This window comes from Pseudorca crassidens, chromosome 1 (genome assembly GCF_039906515.1).
Source record: "Pseudorca crassidens isolate mPseCra1 chromosome 1, mPseCra1.hap1, whole genome shotgun sequence".
NCBI classification, from domain to species: Eukaryota; Metazoa; Chordata; class Mammalia; order Artiodactyla; family Delphinidae; genus Pseudorca; species Pseudorca crassidens.
Window position 1 is genome coordinate 125,333,409 of NC_090296.1, and position 20,104 is coordinate 125,353,512.

The 20,104-nt window shown below is 48.5% G+C and overlaps 1 protein-coding gene across 9 annotated transcripts in view; it reads left to right on the forward strand.

Moving 5' to 3' along the window:
• TBC1D2B (TBC1 domain family member 2B) overlaps positions 1-20,104 on the forward strand; it is an 87,171-nt gene that overhangs the window by 60,268 nt on the left and 6,799 nt on the right. For all 9 annotated transcript variants that reach the window (XM_067755423.1, XM_067755343.1, XM_067755353.1 and 6 more), the window contains exons 7-12: positions 2,098-2,208; positions 3,422-3,615; positions 6,557-7,051; positions 9,588-9,705; positions 17,642-17,827; positions 19,477-19,598. In XM_067755423.1, the coding sequence (XP_067611524.1) occupies positions 2,098-2,208; positions 3,422-3,615; positions 6,557-7,051; positions 9,588-9,705; positions 17,642-17,827; positions 19,477-19,598 (1,226 nt within the window). The remainder of the gene's footprint in view (positions 1-2,097; positions 2,209-3,421; positions 3,616-6,556; positions 7,052-9,587; positions 9,706-17,641; positions 17,828-19,476; positions 19,599-20,104) is intronic.

Sequence of the window (20,104 nt, forward strand, 5' to 3'; positions counted from 1 at the left end):
ACATTCCCACCAACAGTGCAAGAGGGTTCCCTTTTTAGAGAAAGAATCCTTGAGATACATTATCAGGACTTCCTTAGACTGTAATGCAAAGTTTGACTCAAAGACACGGAGGGCACACTGTGGTGTCCTGCTCCCTCCACCCACCTTGTGCTGCTCAGTCTCTGGCCGTCACGGCCCAGTGTATTCTTTTATTGCCCTCTAGCTCACCTTCCTTCAATCAGCCTGCCTTTTAGTAACATGTTTGTTCATTGTTTCCAAATATGAGAGCTTCAAGACGCCAGGAGAAAGGAGAACATCATGATTCTGATCAGAAAAGGAAGTCTGTGGACCTCCTTTGGGGTTTGACAGCGCCCGTCTTCCATGCTTGTCATGACGTGCGGTCTTGCTGAGACTGAGAAGGTGTGATGTGTATCAGAGCTCAGGTGGGCATCAGGGGCCAAGCACCTGGGCCAAGAGCGCAGCAGACCTGGCTCCCAGCCCGACACTTAGTAGTTGTGCAGCCTCCCTGTGGCTCAGCTCTTCACCTAGGAGGTGGAGATGACGAGAGTGGCTGCTGAAGAGTTGTGAGGTTTAAATGGGATCGAGGACCACAGGGCACCTGTAACCCGCAGCAAGTGCTCCTTAGGTGTCAGCGATTAAAGGGACTGTTGGAACATTTTCAGTTCTTCTGTATTTTCAGGGGAGATTGTGTACCGCCATGGTGGCTTCTAGTTTGGAGATTGGGGCATGTCTCTGGACACATCTCTGGGGAGGGGCCATGGTCTCTGTCCTGGGACAGCACAGGTGTCAGTGCCTTTCTTGACCACCCCTGGCCTTATCTTGGGGCTGTTGTGAACAGTTTCTCCTGTGATTGAGGGATCAGAAATTCCTTGAAAACTTCAAACAGAGTAGGGGAAGAAGACATTTGTAAAAGACTGCATTTGGTAGGGAGCATTTAGAAATCACTGCCCCAGTTGTCTCAAAGGTTCCCTTTCGCTTGCCTTGCTCAGAGTGTCAAGGGCTGAAGGTCACGTGTGGCACCCGCTTCTGCCAGGGCTGAACTTTTAGTTGGACTTGGCAGAACGTGTCACCAGCTTGTGATGTTCTCTTAAAAACGGAAAGTAAATGTGGCAAAAGTTAACAATTGGCAAATTTAGGTGAAGGGTATATTGTGTTTATTGTACTTTTCTTCAACGTTTTCATAAGTTCGAAATTTTTTAATGTAAAAAAGTTGAGGAACATGTTCTCTTAGGTGCCTTGTACATTGTAGGTGATAGGTATTCATTATTAAGTGTAATTCTTTAGGTAAGGGTATTGTGTATGTGTGTAGCCTCTTCCACATAAACTGGATAAGTAAAAATGAGAATCTACAGAAAATTTGTTCAGTTTCTCTAGTTAAAAAACAAAATGAATGTAAGGCATTACCTTTTGTACCCAATGAATGTGGGTAGATAAAATATTTGCATAGATTTAGGACATAAGTCCTACTTACTTTTCCTAAGGACAGGTGAGAAAAATCTCCACCATTAAATAAATTTATTTCCCCATCTCCTTCATTACAGCAGTAGTCCCTGCCTACCTTCTACTGCCAAGGGTAGCCGCAAAGTTTAATCAGAAAGTGTCTAGGAATCAGCTTTCATTTCCTTAGAACTTGTTCTAACTTAGCAGGGCTGTTTGATTGGTGAGGCAGCAAAATATTACTTATATTGAACAGGGGTCCCAAACCCCTGGGCCACGGACTGGTATCGGTCCATGGCCTGTTGGGAACCAGGCCGCACAGCAGGAGGTGAGCAGTGGGCGAGCGAGCGAAGCTTCATCTGTATTTATAGCTGTTCCCCATCGCTCTCATTACCGCCTGAGCTGCACCTCCTGTCAGCGTTATGGTGAGTTGTGTAATTATTTCATTATATATTGCAATGTAATAATAATAGAAATAAAGTACACAATAAATGAAAAGCGCTTGAATTGTCCCAAAGCCATCCCCCCACCCCCCGGTCTGTGGAAAAATTGTCCTCCAGGAAACTGGTCCCTGGTGCCAAAAAGGTTGGGGACCGCTGATATAGAATAATTAATCAACATTCAACCAATGTGAATTGATGGACCTTTTTTTTGCAACAGGATAATCTACAGGGGTATAAAACGCAAAATAAATTTCTGAATAAGGAAATCTTGGAACTCTCAGCTCTACGGAGAAATGCAGAAAGAAGAGAGAGGGATCTGATGGCAAAGGTGGGTCAGGACGGTTATATTCTATTATCTGGTGGGAGGTATGATTCAAAACCATTTAAAAATGGACACGCTTTAAAATCAGTTCAACCCACATGCTTGGAGGGTGTGGTTATTGATACCAGATTATATTTAAAGTATATAAAGTGCGTAGCACTGTGTTTAGTTTCACTTCGTGATGAAGACGAATAGAAATGTCCTGAGAGGTGGCTTTTATTCACACATATAATGAAGTTTACAGAAAAAAAATTAAATACAATTCTAAGGTTATTTGGATCTTGATTTATGCTACTGAGTTGTGTGACTCAGTTTCTTATCTATAAATGGGGATGGTGAGGGTGATGCCCCCTCTGTGAACCTGATAGGGTTGTTTTGAGAGTTAGATGTGACTGTGGCGGGAAAGGGCTTTGCAGGGTGTAGAGACATCACAGACTTCCCAGTTACGATCAAATGAAGCTCAGCGACACTGTGTCAGCAGCTGTTGTATGCCTCATATACCTTTTGAACAGTCCTCAGGACATCTTCCCAAACCTTGTTCCTGCATGTTTCCCAGGCGTGTATTGATTTGTCTGGTAAGGTAGCAGATGAGAGCTAGTTCTGGGTCACAGCGTCCTAGGAAAGTATTGATGTTGCATGGGATGGCTGCTTGGGGCTCGTGTCCAAGTGGCACTCAGCTTGACCTCAGTAATGGGTGTGTGGCCTGGTTTCTGCTGCTCACCTCAACCCTGTCCAGAACTGATATGTGTGTTGACGTGCAGAGGCCTTATTACCAGTACTTCTGTGTCATACCCCCTAGAAGGAAGACGGGGCCCATGTGGGCCATTTAAATAAGACAGGTGGCCTGTGGCATAAATTCATCTCTTGTCTTTTTTTTTTTTTTTTGCGGTACACGGGCCTCTCACTGTTGTGGCCTCTCCCGTTGCGGAGCACAGGCTCCGGACGCACAGGCTCAGCGGCCATGGCTCACAGGCGCAGCCACTCGGCGGCATGTGGGACCTTCCCGGACCGGGGCACGAACCCGTGTCCCCTGCATCGGCAGGCAGACTCTCAACCACTGCGCCACCAGGGAAGCCCCATCTCTTGTCTTTGATACAGTCTCTCTCTGGCTCACTTGCCAGTGGTTCTTGGCTTGTCATTCTTTGATTGCTTGAGGTACTTAAGGATTGCTCTTCCTGTGTCTCTGTCTGATTGGAGGTAACTACCACATTCTCTGTAGTATTCTAGCCTGGAAGCCAAGCTCTGCCAGATAGAAAGCAAATACTTGATACTGCTCCAAGAAATGAAGACACCAGTTTGCTCAGAAGAACAGGGGCCTTCTCGGGATGTCATAGCCCAGCTGCTGGAGGATGCTCTGCAGGTTGAGAGCCCGGAGCATCCGGAGCAAGCATTCGTTAAACCTCATCTCGTCAGGTAAAGGTGCTAGCGACTGTTGGGGATAGTGGGACCCATTTCTCAGGCCCCTCTTTCAACAACAGTAGCCATTCATTGAGAACTTTACACAATTCTCCGTGTCTGGTTTGATGCTCATGACAAGGACCGTCCAGTCATTAGAACAGATAATGTCATCAGTCTTGCTGTAATAATCAAGTAACAGAGCTGGGGTTCAGCCTAAGTTTTCATTCCAAGACCTTTCTGCCATGTACCATGCCAACATGGGTGGTAGCCAGTCCTGCTGCAAGAGGAGCCCGTCTTCCTAGGAGCAGAACCCTCTCCAGAGACATGGCTGCACCCGTGGGTAGTTTGAAAGCCAAGGGGGACCCTAAGTGGAAAATTGGGTCTTCTCTGTAAGGGAAGGACACTTGGGTAACCTGATTCAGTGGTTCAGAACTCATTGAGGGTCTGATACAAGCTGTTGACACCCTTGGCCCCAAAATGCAGTTGGACACACACACAGTATTGCATATACTTTTCAGAAAATCGTGGAGTGTGGAAGCGCGTGATGGATCTTGGATTAAGAACCTTCATATCCTAGTTTCTTAAAACTGAGATTCATGAAATACTGGCTCAAGGAGAAATCTGCAAATCCACTCAGTCCAGTCTCCTCCTGTCTCCGCCCCCTTGCCCCTCTGGCAGCCCTGTGCCTAGGCCCTGCTCGCTGCTGTGGCTCAGCTTCTCCAGCCCCACCCCTGCCCCAGGGGAAGTCAGCTTGACCCACTCTTTCCCTTCTCTGCGCTTACAGCACTGGCCTGCCTTGTCCATGTTACTCAGTCGACAGGTAAAACTATGCTGTCAGATTGCAACCAACGCCATTGTTACAAAACTCTTACGGAGGCCTGTGTGCCGGGAGCCGTGCCAAGGGCCTTATGTGCAGGCTTGTATTTAACGCAGCTCAGCCAGGCAGATGTTTTTATCCTTGCTCAGAAAATGCTGAAGCTGAGGTTAGGGAGGTGATGTAACTTGCCCAGGTCACACAGATGGTGAGTGGCAAGGACGTGGCCCCAGACTGGGCAGCCCCATTCCCAGGCCAGGAGCGCTGTCTCCATGCTGTGCGCTTGTGCTGTGTCCGCAGTGGCGGGGGACTCCCGTGAGGGCGGCCTAGCAGTCTGTCCTGAGGGCACCACGTCTTCTTCCTGCTTGTGTTTTAGGCTCTTACTATTCATGTTGTATCTTTTCAAACTTCATGTGTGACTAGAACAATAGCTGTGTATATTGATTTACTTTGAACTTTTCATTATGGAAAATTTCAAACATACAAAGTAGTAGACGGAATCATATGACAACCCCCATATGCAACCTGTTACCCAATAATTTAGCAATTATTAACATTTTGGTAATCCTGTTTCTTCGTACCATTCCCTTCCAAAGTTTTTTTTTTTTCCCCTGGAATATTTTAAAGCAAGTATCAGACATGTCATTTCAGCTTTAAACACTTCAATATGTACCTCTAATTGAAGACATGTTTTAATATGCTAATCCTACCATATTCATACCTTTTTGCAACTTATTTCTTTCAACATTGTTTTCTGAAATTATACAGGTTGATACGTGTAGCTCCTGAGAATTTTTTTTTACCTGCCTCACAGCTTCACATTTTTATTCCTTCTCTCATGGTGAACACTTAGAATGGTTCCATTTTTCCTTGTTACAAACCGTGGTGCAGTAAGCATCGTGGTACATGTATCCATGTGTCTGTGTGTCTGCGTGAGAGAGTTTCTCCAGGGTGTAGGCTAGAAGTGGAATTCCTGACCTATAGGGAATGCATATCTTCAGCTCTGCTAGATCTGATTTCCGAAGTTCTTGTACAGGTTTACACACTCAGCAGCAGTGTGTGAAAGGCCTTTGTATTGGTTTTCTATGACTGCCATAACAAATTATTGTTTTAAGCCAATAAGTTTGTGATACATATTTATTATGCAACAGTTCTGTCGGTCAAGCAGCCCAGCATGGTTTCGCTGGATGAAAGTCAGGGTATTAGCAGTGCTGCGTTCCTTTCTGGAGGTTCTAGGAGACAGTTTGTGTCCTTTCTTATTCAAGATGTTGGCAGAATACAGTTCCTTCTCGTTGTAGGACTAGGTCTCTGTTTCCTTGCTGCCTGTCAGGTGTGGCCATTCCCAGCTTCTGGAGGCCACCTGCATTCCTTGGCTTGTGGCCGCCTTTTTCCATCTTCAAAGTCAGCAACCGTGGGTCCAGGCCCTCTCCCACTTCACATCCTTCCTGCCTCTTCTTCCTTTGTCGCATCTCTGGTCCACTCTTCTGCCTTCCTCTTCCACTTTAAGGGCTCCTGTGTTTACTGTGGTCCCACCCGGCTAACCCAGGATAATCTCCCCGTCTTAAGTTCTGTAACTGTAATTCCACGTGCCGTAACGTGACATATTCACAGGTTCCAGGGACATTTTTGGGGGCCATTATTCTACCTACCACAGCAGAATAATTCTTTTTCTTTTTAAGAATTAAAAAGAATTCTTAATTCTTTGTCATCCCTAATGTCTTACAAATGTTTTCTCCCTTGTCTTTTCACTTTTTAAAACGTTTTTTGAGCATAAGTGTTATGGATGTGTATATGTAGGCTATATAAACATACATGCACATGTATATTAATGTAGCCAAATTTATCAGCCTTGTATTGCTTGTATTTTCTTTTGTGCTTTTCACATTTAGCACCTCAGCCATCTAGAATTGGTTATTTTCCTGTATAGTATCAAGGAAAGATCTAACGTAATTTTTTCCCATATAGATAGCCAGTTATTCTCACCCTGTTTATTGAGAAGTTTATTATTTCCTGAGTTGAAATGCCTGATCATATATCAAAATGCCATTTACACATGGGTAGATTTCTAGGTTCTCTTTTCTGTTTCATTGGCCTTTTTGCCACATTGCATCATTTAATTTTTCCTTTTGTTTTTCTCAACAGTGAATATGACATTTATGGGTTTAGGACTGTCCCAGAGGATGACGAGGAAGAGAAGTTGGTTGCCAAAGTCCGAGCATTGGACCTGAAGACTCTCTACCTCACAGAAAACCAGGAGGTTTCCACTGGCGTCAAGTGGGAAAACTATTTTGCGAGCACAGTGAACAGGGAGATGATGTGCTCTCCAGAATTGAAGAACCTGATCCGCGCGGGCATTCCACATGAGCACCGTTCCAAGGTGTGGAAGTGGTGTGTGGACCTCCACACCAGGAAATTCAGGGACAGCATTAAGCCTGGTTACTTCCAGACCTTGCTTCAGAAGGCTCTGGAGAAACAGAACCCCGCCTCCAAGCAGATCGAGCTGGACCTGCTGCGGACTCTGCCCAACAACAAACATTACTCGTGCCCCACCTCGGAAGGCATACAGAAGCTGCGCAACGTCCTGCTCGCCTTCTCCTGGCGGAATCCAGACATTGGCTACTGCCAAGGTCTAAACAGGTGGGTGCCTGGCCCACGAGGTCTCCTCTCTGCTGTTAAGATAACTTGTAGCTCCAGGCGCTGCCTGACAGCCCCCTCCCCTCCTGGTGAGCCAAGAAAAACCAGTCTTTTAAGGGAAATAAATATCAATAGCTGCAGTAAGCTAGTTTTAATTATGCAGTATCCCCAATTCTAGAATAATTGAGAGAAACAGACATGCTTTTGGAAAGTATTGGGTTGGCCAAAAAGTTCGTTCGGGTTTTCTGAATGAACTTTTTGGCCAATCCAGTATTGAGAACACCGAAGTCAAACTATTTGGAACAACAAAATGAGAAATCATTTTGATTCCTTGTTGTTCTCATCACACTCAGGTTTTGATCAGAAGTTTGCTATCATTCATTTATAATGCTTGATGTGAAAACAAGGCCACTGCTTGTTTATACAGGATCTTTGTCAATCAAGAGGTTGCCCGAAACAATTTTTCAGCGGGTTAAACCTAGCCCTTGAAGAGCCCAAACTTTTATTTTTTTGGATGAGAGCCTTCTGCAGGTCTGGCGTACAGGCAGAGGACACTGAAAAGCCTCTCCCCTTCTCTAAATGATCCAGGCTCCTCATTCCGAGCTGAGCTGCACCGGGATGAGGCCACGGGAGGTACTGAGGTCTGTTCTCCATGGAGCTGCTCCCCATCACTGGACTTTGAGTGCTTGTGGCTGCTTTTTACCTCTCGTCTGTCTCTTACCTCGCTGGTGCACTTCTGCTGCTGTCATTAGAGTCCTTTTATATTCCTCTGTGTAATCAAAGTAGGTAACCAAGCTTGCTAGAAACATGGAGAAAGAATGAAGAAGCTCCGTGTGCCACCTTTAGCAGTTCTCCTTAAGTCAAGTGCATGCGTTGAGTTTTGAATGCTGAAGTTTATTCTGGCAGCTCATGGGCCTTTTTAATCCTCATCTGTGCTGGATACTGACCTCCAGATAAGGGCTATCTATTTGCATCTGAAATGAGAGTATTGCAGGAAGAAAAGCTTTTAAACTGGAATGTTAGTTGGTTAAGACCTGAAACCAATGGTTTCCAGGAAGTCATGGACAGGGTGCCCTCTCTGGGCCCTGAAAGTAAAAGGGACTGTAGCTGCTCCTTGATGGTCCCCATTTAAAAAAAAAAAAAAGCCTGTAAATAAGTTATGGCCTAACAAAGCAGCCTTGTTTTGCTTAAATGCACAGTTCACGTTGTATACTCAGTCTAAAAATTCCTGGAAGCTAAAAACCTCCGAAACTTAAGGGATCTTGGCGAGGACTCGAGCATGCCTGTTAGGGGTGCAGTAGCACCCCATTTATCTGACATTGTCATGGAATCAGCTGTTCCACACATAAGGAGACTTTCCAGAAAATTAAATCTTTCTCCGTACCATCGCCATTAGGACCTCTAAATTTTAACCGTTTTACTGGACTTTTTTTCTCCACATTATTTTGTACATGAGAACAGAACTGTGAACCCAGAACTTCAGCAGAAGAATGCTAGCCTTTCCTCAGTGATTCAGGCCTGTCATCTGGAACATCAGTTAACTAAAAGTGATGTCGTCAAAGGCTCTGCTCTTTTCAGTCTCTCTACCGTTTCTCCTGGCGTCCGCAGGTGCTGTGCATGTCCTGGTTTTCTCTCCCTGTCCATCTCTACCTGTTGTAACCTTTCTGCTCTCCATCCCATTCATGCCTACTCAAGGCATCCCCTTCCCAGTTCTTTTTTTTTTTTAACCTTTTGAGATTTCATTATAATTTTATCCAAGGAAGAAAACAAAAACAGATTCTGAGAAGCGACTCTGGGGTTTTCCGTAAGTGATGCGCAGAAGCTTCATGTCGCGAGCAGAGCTTCTTGGATATGTAGAGGGGGACTTTTCTCTTGCCTCTTCCTTTTCAGCCTTCTGCCCTGAATGCCCGCTCAGAGCCAAACCTGGGGTTACTGGATGAGTAACCTCTCAGTGGTGACCATGTAACTAGCCAGACCCAAGTTTCCATTGTGAGTGACGTAACAGGTGATACATACGGTCCCCTTTCCCACCCCACGTGTGTGCCGTGGATGCAGTTCTTTGAGAAAGCCCCACCGCAGTGATTCATTTGTCTGAAGCCCCGTTTCAAGTAGACTGGTATCAAGAAAGTTGTTTTTAAACCATCATGTGTTCTTTTCCCCTTATATTCACCCCTGGATTTTTTGTGCATAAAAGGATTAGTTGGAACTTCTTGAACAAAAAACTCGAAGAATTAGCTGCATTAGCGAAAATCTTATCGTGAAAACATTTTAAAAAATGAGGCTGGCTGCTCATTGGGAAACAATTTCATCATCTTTAAACAAAACCAAATGAAGGAATGTGGATGTAGCTTTGCTTCTCAAACTAGGAAATGCCACCCTTGCCAAGGAACACTCGTTTAGTGTTCTTTCTTGGAGAACTAGAAGTTGCTGTGGCCGTGAGAGAGTGCAGCATACTGCAGAGGCCTCTGTGAAGACGGGCCGTGCTGCCCGGGTCTGGGCTAGGAGGCTGGAGCTCACCTTGTTCTCCGTTTGCTTGTAGATTGGTGGCAGTGGCCCTCCTATACTTGGAACAAGAAGACGCTTTCTGGTGTCTAGTCACCATAGTGGAAGTTTTCATGCCTCGAGACTATTACACAAAGACTCTTTTAGGATCCCAGGTACTTCTAAAAATATTGTGCTTCAAGTCAAAAACCTGTAGAATTAGAGCTGAAATGTGGCCTGAATTAAGCCTTGGTGGGGGAGGCTCCATGTGTGTGGACCCCTGAACAAGGTGCACACCGAGGCTGGGCCTGCCCTGGAGACTGGGCTGGGCTGCTTGTGAGCAAGTGCCGGGTCAGGCTCACTTAGTGCCCTGGAAGCCAGCAGAGTGATTGCTACATCCAGAGAGAAACAGACCAGGCCTGCAGACCTGCTCTGTGGTCACTGCTCAGCACTGTCTACCCTGGGCTCGGCCTGCCTGGCCAGCTAAGTCACAATCCAGGGGTGCCTGGGGAACTTGGTGTGTTAGCTGGGGTTCTCCAAGAAGTGGAGACCAAGGCAGAAGCAGATGTGCCAGAGATTCTGAGGAAAAAGACCTGTGAAGGATCTAGGGGAGGGACTGGGAAGGCCCCGTGAACCCCCAGACCAGGGGAAGGAAGGAGGTTTGGGTAGGTGGGAAAAATCCCAGCCTACTGTGAGGTTCTGAGAAAGTTTCGGCCAGGCCCGTGTGGCGTCCTCAAGCCAACGTCACCTGTTCAAGGTGCACACATCTCAGTGGGAACGGGCTGCATTAGTGCCCTCCCTGCTCACTCACTGGCTGGAAGCAGCGGGGGCGACATGGCTTCTGTAAACAAATGTGGTGATGGATCCAGAGGGGCAGCGCTGGGGCTGTCAGTACCGCCCACAGCAGGAGATGTAAACAAGCACAGTTCATGCCCACCACGCCTGGAGTCTGAAGCCAGGGGGCGGGTAGGATGATGTGGGCTGGGAGAGTCCAGGGGTTCTGTCTCCACTTGGGACAGTCCCGACCCTGGACCAGACCCTTGGCCGTTGCAGCCCAGGGCATCTCTTCCCTCTGCTGGGCTGGGGGTGCTGCCGTGACTGGCTTCTGTAATGGCCTTTCCCTGCTTCCCCACTGGCAGCCCTCTTCCTGTGTCTGACATTTGGTCCAGTCCTGCCCAAGAGCCTTTTTTTCTCTTGACCGCAGCTGTGCCTGTGTCTGTGCTCGTTGCATCCTCTTATCCAGGTTCGTGCCAGTGCTTGGCCTGCCTGCTCACAGCCACTCCTTGCCCTCACTGCTCTACTCCTGTCCTGACAGCTGGCCCGCAGGCTGTCTCCCAGCTCCTGTGTCGGTCAGCGGAGGAGGGCGCGGCAGCTGAAGGCAGTTTTCTCCCTCTCCGTCCTGGGTACTGCCTCTTCCGGTGACTGTCTCCTCCGTGGTGCCAGCTCCTGTCTGGCGGGTTCTTCATGCCAGCGGGGACCTCCCTGCTCCAGCCTGGGGGTGGCTTCCTGCCCTGGCCTCTGGACTGCCTCACTATCAACTGTTTGGTTTCTCAGCTTTTCCGTCACCAGTGTGACTGTTGCCCTGGGTAAATCCCTGTTATAAATGTTTAGCGTGGCTTCTGTTTGCCTAGTTGAGCCCTGAATTTTACTTTCTATTTGCATTTCTGCCTCTGGAGGGATCCTCATTACTGCCCTCTGTTACCACCTGTACTGCCCCCTCACCCGCTAGTTCCCCAGGCCAGGAACTCGAGTCAGCCTGCACCACTCCTTCCTCTCTCTCTGTGTCCCTGGAGTTGCTGTTTCTGATCACTGCCACCGCCTGGCGGCTCTTAGATTCATTCTCTCATTCGCTCCTCACTGTTAGGTCACCATCCTCTCTCCTGCATCACTGCAGTTGCCTCATCTCCTCTCTTCCTGCCTTCACTCACCCAGCCCTTCTGTCCGCCTCACTCACAGATTCAGCCACATCCTCACCACCCCCCGCGCCCACCCCCCGCCTTCCGGGCAGAGCCCAGCCTCCTTCCACACCCTGACCTGCCTGTTTGCTGGGCTGCTGGGAGCGCAGCATGCCCTGTGATGGAGCCCTTGTCCTCTGGTGGTACGCCATTCTCTGTGTACTTTTGTACACAGTTCCACTACCTAGATGGCATTGCCCCGCTTACCTCCCTAGAAAGCTGCTGCTCAGCCTGAGCTCACGTGCCCCTTCCTCTGTGATACTTTCCCGCCTTCCCAAAGCTGACTTCAGAGCCTGCTCCCGTTCCCACTGCTCTGGCCCAGGCCTCGGTGACGGTGGTTATCATCCTGGGTCGTCCTGCGTGCTTGCTTGTCTTCCAGCTTAAGGGCTGCAGCCCTGTCTTTCATTTTAGTGTCTCTCGCACCCAGAAGTGAGTGTCTGAATTCACGTGAGCTCTTTGCCCAGGGAAAGGGAGCCCCAGCCCGTTGCTAGCAGCCACACAGCTGCACAAAGCCATGTGAGTGGAGGTATGGTTATCCCCATTTTACTTGGGAGAAAACTGAGGATCAAATCCACTAAGCATCTTGCCTGAGGTGCCACCACAGAGAGCCCAAGCTGGGGTTTGGCCTCAGACATCTGTGGCTCTGGGCCCAGGCTCTCCCCCTGCCCCGCCACTGCCTCTTGGAGTGCTGTGGGAGGACGGCAGGAGGGTGAGCTTTGCCCTTCCTACAGAGCAGGCTTTCCTTTGGGTTCCTGTCCTAGCTACATGGATGTCACCTGATCCCGGAGAAGCCCATCTGGTCTCCCTGTGATCGCTTCACTTTGTTAATTAAACTAGAGATTAGTTTTTGTTAAGATAGTGGGTAAACTAGTAGGAAATGAACAGCAGCGGGAAGAGGCAGCTGGCACAGTCAGGTGCGAATAAAGAGGTCAGTAAAGAAAGTTTTATATGTTCATGGACACCTGGAAGCTAGTAGCTTCAAAATTTCAGGTGGGGGCTTCCCTGGTGGCGCAGTGGTTGAGAGTCCACCTGCCAATGCAGGGGACACGGGTTCGTGCCCCGGTCCGGGAGGATCCCACGTGCCGCGGAGCGGCTGGGCCCGTGAGCCACGGCCGCTGAGCCTGTGTGTCCGGAGCCTGTGCTCCACAACGGGAGAGGCCACGACAGTGAGAGGCCCGCGTACCGCAAAAAAAAAAAAAAAAAAAATTTCAGATGACTCAGTGTTTCTGAATGAGAAAAATGAAGCACTGATCTTTCTTAGTTCCACTGAGGTGTGGTTGAGCACATCAGTGCTCGGTGTGCTCAGTGTGCTTGGGCTCGGGGTTACATGGCCGGGTTGGAAGACAGGCCCTGTCCTGGAGCTGTGGAGCTTGGCCACATCACTTAACATCTCTGTGCCTCAGTTTCCCTTTCTGTAAGATGAGTGTCATATTCTCCTCTTATAGAGTGTCTGAGGTTGAAATCAGATGATGCATTAGAAGAGTTTAATATGATTAGAACACTGTAAAAACTCAATAAAATTATTATTAATAGTTTTATTACAGGCAGAAGGGGAAGACCTATTTTAAGTATGTGAATTTAAGATAAAATTTGCCTCACATTGTCACATCAACATAAATGTAAACTCTAAAGAGACATTTTCCCCGACTTTAAGGTTTTTTAAAAAAATTTTTGGTTGCATTGGGTCTTCGTTGCTGTGTGTGGGCGTTCTCTACTTGTGACGAGCGGGGGCTACTCTTGGTTGTGGTGCGAGGGCTTCGCGTTCCAGTGGCTTCTCTTGTTGTGGAGCACAGGCTCTAGGTGCACGGGCCTCAGTAGTTGTGGCGTGTGGGCTTCAGTAGTTGTGGCTTGCGGGCTCTACAGCGCAGGCTCAGTAGTTGTGGCGCACAGGCTTAGTTGCTCCGTGGCATGTGGGATCTTCCCGAACCAGGGATCCACCCTGTGTCCCCTGCATTGGCAGGTGGATTCTTTTTTTTTTTTGCGGTACGCAGGCCTCTCACTGTTGTGGCCTCTCCCGTTGCGGAGCACAGGCTCCGGACGCGCAGGCTCAGCGGCCATGGCTCACGGACCTAGCTGCTCCGCGGCATGTGGGATCTTCCCGGACCGGGGCACGAACCCATGTCCCCTGCATCGGCAGGTGGACTCTCAACCACTGCGCCACCAGGGAAGTCCCTCCCCCTGACTTTAAAAGTAATAGATGCTGTCTGAAGTTAGGTAATACAGAAATATATATTAAGAAAATGAAAAATCACCTGTTATCCTACCAGCTTGAGAATCACAGTTAGCATTTTGATATATTTACTTTTTACTTTTTCCCAATACATTTAGGTATCCAAATTGAGAGACTGATTATCCTGGCTGGTTCACGTGACAGCATGAGCATTTTCTCATACAGTTATATAGTTTTTAACCATCGTATTTGGTGGCTGTAATATTCCATTGGGTGAATGGACTTGAGGTATTTAACCATTCTCCTATGATGGACATTGCATAAGGCCACTCTTAAAATGCGGATGGCTTTGTGTGTGCAGTCAGCCCCCAGCGCTGTACTTTGCGAATCGCTGTCAGCTGCCTCCTGCCAGAGCCCAGTGCCTGAGCCCCTTAACGCTGCGCTGCAGCCCAGATGCTCAGCAGCTTCTCCGTCAGTTCAGTGCACATTGTGCACCAGGACCTCGCTAGGCGCTGAGGACACAGAGATGAATACAGTCATTCCACGTCCTCTTGAGCTGAGAGGGGCTGAACAGAGGCCCGAGCAAGTGTCCCTGGCAGCCTGCCCCACGCCAGCCATCTGCCAAGCACCCGGCAGCCTCGAGAACAAGACACCATCTGCCACCTACCTGGGAGGAGAGGTGTGTGCCTCGTTCTTCTCCCATTTCAAGGCCAGCTGACTGGTCCCTTCCTCTCAGGCACTTTCAGCCCAGTCCCTCTGGGCAGAGTGCATCACATCGCCATCTCTTGGTCCAATGGTCAGCTGTCTGTGTCCCTTGCCCGTTTATAACCCCTTAAAAGTAGCACCTTGTCCTGTTGTCTCTTGTCCCCAGCCCTGGCCAGTGCTAAGCAGGAAGTGTGTGCAAATATGTAGTCGTTGTTTAAATGTTGAGGGATGGAATAGCAGCAGCAGAAAAGAAGACCCATCACTAGTGAGTGATGCTGACCCTGCCCAGTGGGAGGAGCTGGGCCTCCAGGGAAGCTGACCGAAGAAGACGTCCAGGAGTGGCCTGTCAGAGTGGCTACCGCACATACGTGCGTGGGATGCTTTTACAACTTGCCTTTCAGCTGTTGGTCCACCTATCAGAATTTTACAGAGGTGGGAAGTGGATGTGGGTGAGAAGGTGAGAGGCTGATACTTTTTGCACACTATGGGATGGTTTTATAACTTAAAAAAAATAAATTTATTATTTTTGCCTGCACTGGGTCTTCGTTGCTGCACGCGGGCTTTCTCTACTTTCGGCGAGTGGGGGCTACTCTTCGTTGCAGTGCGCGGGCTTCTCATTGCGGTGGCTTCTCTTGTTGCAGAGCACAGGCTCGAGGCACGCGGGCTCAGTAGTTGTGGCTCACGGGCTCTAGAGCGCAGGCTCAGTAGTTGTGGTGCACGGGCTTAGTTGCTCCGCGGCACGTGGGATCTTCCTGGACCAAGGATCGAACCCGTGTCCCCTGCATTGGCAGGTGGATTCTTAATTACTGCACCACCAGGGAAGTCCTATAACTTCTTATATACTTTTGTTTTTTAAGTCTTCCAAGAAAACTTAATTATATTTCATTTCAGCAAATTTAGATCTTCAAAATTTTGTCTCTTCTAGTCAGAAAGCAAACTGGACAAAAATGTATGTTTCCAACCATGATTCCTGTATTTTATCCTCTGTGCACCCTAGGGTGACTTTACAATTTTTTGGAATCATTTCTGTAAAAAATAATGTCTTTTAGTTTTTTAAGTTACTTTTAAAATTTTAAATTTCAACCAATGATACCTACTTGAACCTATGTAACATTTCTTTTTTTAAAAAAAATTTTTGACTATAATGGCTTCTATATTTTTTTTAAAAAGCAGACCTTCCTAAAAGGATAAACAATTCAGATTTTCAGAGTTTTGGATTGTCCTAAAAAAAGGACATTTTAAAATGTCATTTTAACATTTATCTAGATTGTTTTTAGTTATTTTAATATCCCAGTAATGCCAAGAATTATCACATCTTCTATCTTACCTTGACTGATATGCAGGTGAAAGTTTGGCAGGTTTTTCTGGGATCCATTCCTAGGAGTAAGCTTGCTGTAGGGTGAGGCTTCCTGTTTCCTGGGTGTTGCCGGATTGCTCTCCTAAATGGTTGTACCGGTTCGCACTCCCCTCACAGTGTACCATTCAGGGAACGCTAAGGAGGTGATACACTTCCCGTGCAGCTGGCTCTTCCTCACTGCGCTCTCGTTCCTGGACGGCCTGGCTTTGGCCCATTGTGCATCTGTGGCTTGCTTTCCTCTGCTGGTCTCTTTCTCACGGTTTCACCACTCACCTAAGGTGACGTCACTCCACCCAGGCCCTGGAGCCTCAGCCTCGGGTCTCTGGTGGGCTGCAGTTATCCTGCTGCAGATGCCCCTCGGGCACCAGCGTGTCCCAGTCTCCCCCAGCCCAGCCCTCATTCCTGTGATCCGGCCTCAGGGAACCACGCTCTGCCCTCTCTGTGCCCCTGTGGGAAGCCTGTGTATTCTGAGCACCCCTTTTCCTGACCTCTGACAGCAGAGGGGTCCGTAGGTTCATACAGACTTTACCTCTACACAGTTCTGATCCAGGCGCCCCTCTCCTCCCACCACCTTTCCTTGGTTCAGATTTTCATCACCTCTGCCCCGGGTGTGGTGGGGCCTCCATGGGGCCTTGCTTCCCCTTCAGCTTGGCCCCCTGTTTCAGGTGGAGAGATGGATCTAAAGGACAAATCCAACCACATCACTCTCCTGCTTAAAGCCTCTTAACGCTTCTCCTTCATTGCCTGCTGCGTTTTTCAAACATGAGGAATCGGGATTGGCACTAGCTTTTTTTGTTTTTTTCATCAAATTAAGTTGAATAGAGTAGAACTGTCCTACTTTGTGAGGTTAAGTATTGTTTGTGAGTTTGTTTCTCTTCTGTGCACACAGACTAGGTGATGGCTGATGTATATTTTCTTGTGGGTCACAGACAAAGGCTGGAAAAGCCCCTGGCCTGTAGGTGAGGTCTGCCCCTCAGGGACCTGGTGCTTCTGCCGGGCTGAGCTGCGTCCTTCTCACCCCTTCTGTCCAGAATCCTGTGCTCCCACTGCAGGGCTGTTCTCCTCCAGGCTTGGCTGGGACCTGTCCGGGGCTCTGTAATGCTCTGTAAACACATCTCTACCAAGCCCTGGTGGCCACAGCTATCGTAATGGTCCATACATCTGGCTTCCCCACTTGTCTTTTAGCTCCTAGAGGTCAGGGCTGAACCTGATTCAACTCTCTGCCCAGCCCTGGCCCCTGCTTGACACAGAGCATGGAGGGGTAACAGCCACCTATTTTGATATGTGTTTACCTGAGTCTCATGTAATCTTCACAGTAGCCCTGGGAGAGAGAGATCATTAACTTTTCCAGATGAGGCACAGAGCTGTCTAGAACATAATCTGCCCAAGGCCACCCAGCTAGAAAGTGGTAGAGCCGAGAGCCAGACTCAGGTCCAGCTGACTCTGGAGTCCTTGCTCCCTCACTGCCCCACGCAGCCCAGTAAATATTTGGTGAATGGATGTGGTGATATCACACTTCCTCTTTGGCCCGGGACTCGGCTATATGGCCCTTTGCAGCAGCACCCTCTGTATTTCCACGTGGATTAGCAAGACCGGCTACACCACCGGCTCTGCGGCAGCCCATTTTCATGGGGCATTTTGAGTACAGGAGTGGCTTTCAGGCCACAGAACCCACCCCCATACCCTGTGGAAAGGATGACAGTCAGGGGGCACTTGGTGAGCACCTGCAGTGTGCAAGGCAGCTGCTTCTCGGGCTCACCCCAGGGTGGGTGCAGAGCAGTCCGCTCTGGGGTGAGCCCGCCCCGCATTTGGAACAGCTGTGCTGCTGTGTGTTGTGATGGGCCTGCAGCCCCTCCGGGGCCCCGGATGGCCTGCTCAGTGCAGTGGCAGCCCCCGTACACTTCTCCCCTTTGCTCCCTCTCCAGGTGGACCAGCGGGTGTTCAGAGACCTCATGAGCGAGAAGCTGCCTCGACTGCATGCCCACTTTGAACAGTACAAAGTGGACTACACCCTCATCACGTTCAACTGGTTTCTGGTGGTGTTTGTGGACAGCGTCGTTAGTGACATCCTCTTTAAGATATGGGACTCCTTCCTTTACGAGGGACCAAAGGTGGGTCTGCTTGCTGCATGACTCCATGGGCGGTGGCAGTGGCAGCAGAGTGGCCGGCTTAGCTGGGACGCAGGAAGGGTGCCGAGGGGCAGAGTGATCCCAGCACCAGGTGCTGCTGGAGGTTGGTCTGGGGTCGCAGGAAACTGCAGTCATTTGCTCGTTTATCAGAAACATTGAGTCTCTGCCAAACCCTGTGCCAGGCATGGGGGCTTTGATGGTTTGCAGTCTGAGCCTCAACTTCTGTCAAACAGATGGCGGTATTATCCCCACTGTATGGATGAGGACGTAGAGGCCCAGAGTAAACAGAGGATCAGGGGCAGACTCGGGGGGGCAACTTCAGAGCCCTACTGCCCACAAGCCTCCCACCCAATCTGTTTTATGTTTTAGAAAAATCAGTTTGTGAGTAACACATGATAAACTCAAATCACATAACTAAGGGCGTGCAGTAGAAAAGAGATCCCCAGTCTCCTAGCCGTTCTTCTCAATGTACTGTATCTTTTTTTCAAGGTATTTTATGTATATCTAAAATATGTTTTTTTAATTTATTATTTATTGGTGATAGTTTCATATCAGGGCATATAGATCTGGCTCTTTTTTTTTTAAACTCTGCATAGTATCTCCTTCTACAGATGAACCAGAAATTTACATAACAGTCCCCTGATGGTGGACACTCACACTGTTTGCAGCCTTTTGCCACTTCAAACTGTGCTGCCATGACTCTTTATAATTGTCTTTCTATAGGTGCAAGTGCATCTATAGGTTTAGTCCTAGAAGTGGAAGTGCTAGGTCCAGGGTAAATTCAGAATCCAAGGACCCTGTAGTTTTCATCAAGAATGCCAAATTGCCCTGCGGAAGGGCCTTACCAATTTCTACTCCCACCGGCAAAGTTTGAGTGTGTATATTACCTCACACTCTGTCCAGTACAGTACATTATCAACTTTTTAATCTAGTCTGTCATTATTGAAAAGAATTCTCAACCAGGGCTTAAACAGTGTTCCCTATTGGGCCACAGGTAGGGATGTTAAGAGAAAGATAATCTATTTAAACTCTGTAAATATTGTTTTCTAAATAAGAAAAAGTTCAGGTTGGTGCAAGCCAGCCCGTGCCCTTACATGTGGGCGAAGCAGTTTGTTCCAAAGCTGCTTGAACTTGCAGGACCACCAGGAGTCCATTCCCTCTGGCCTCAACACAGTGACCCAGAAACAAATCAGTAGGAAAAAAAAATTTATTTTCTTTCACCATATTCAGAAGTCAGAAATTCAGACCCTAGTTTCAGTAGGTGAGATAAAAACTGCCTCTGGAGGTGGAGCTTTCTAAGAGTTTCAGAGTCAGAGGACCCTGGTTTTGATTTAATTTAAAAATTATTTCTAGTTCTATATAGCTTATTGACTAGAAATTGTGAGCTAAATGTGGAAGGATTCCACAAAGATTCTACTCCTTAAGGAAATTTTTGGTTTGGGCTGAAGTGTTGCTGAAAACCACCAAAGAGTTGAAAACTTTTTTCTGTTAAGAAAGGCACTGGTGGAAATGGCACCTCAGGTCAAGTGCCTGCCCCAGGGCAGGCCGTGCAGGGAGGCCTTCCATCCCTGGAGCCGGTGCCTGGAGCCACGGTGCTTCTCTACTCATAGATTTCCCTGTCCTTTCCACAGGTTATCTTCCGCTTTGCCCTGGCACTTTTTAAATACAAGGAAGAGGAGATCCTGAAATTGCAAGATTCAATGTCCATATTCAAGTATCTCCGTTACTTCACCCGCACTATCCTTGACGCTAGGTGAGTCCTTGGGGGAATCCCCAGACGTCCAGGAGGGCAGGGATCCTGACCTCTGCTTCCTCGAGAACGGACTGGCCCGGCCGTCTCAGACCCAGAGCCTTCCCAGGTGTGCAGTGGTGAGAGAGGGTGCTTCCTCCCAGGGAAAAGGGGGAAAGGAGCGGCCTCCAGAGACTAGGGAGGAGCTAAGATGAAAGATGCTTTTATCCTTTATTCAGCAAACATAAATCCCCGCAACCAAAGCACATTATTTGTCTAGTGAGCACTTGCTGAGTATGAACCACACGGCAAGCCCTCTGCCAGGCATTGAGGATGGTAGATGAGGAACACGCCCTGTCCTTGAAGAACCTGTGGGGAAGTGTTACGGTCTGGTTTGCTCAGAGCTGTGGTGGAGGAAGCCCGGGGATGGGGCAAGTGCCAGAGGAAGGCCGGGTGACCTGGGCCAGGCAGGGGTGGTGGGGAGTGGGCAGCCCGGGCAGAGGGACTCAGGAGCCGTGTGCTCGTAGGGC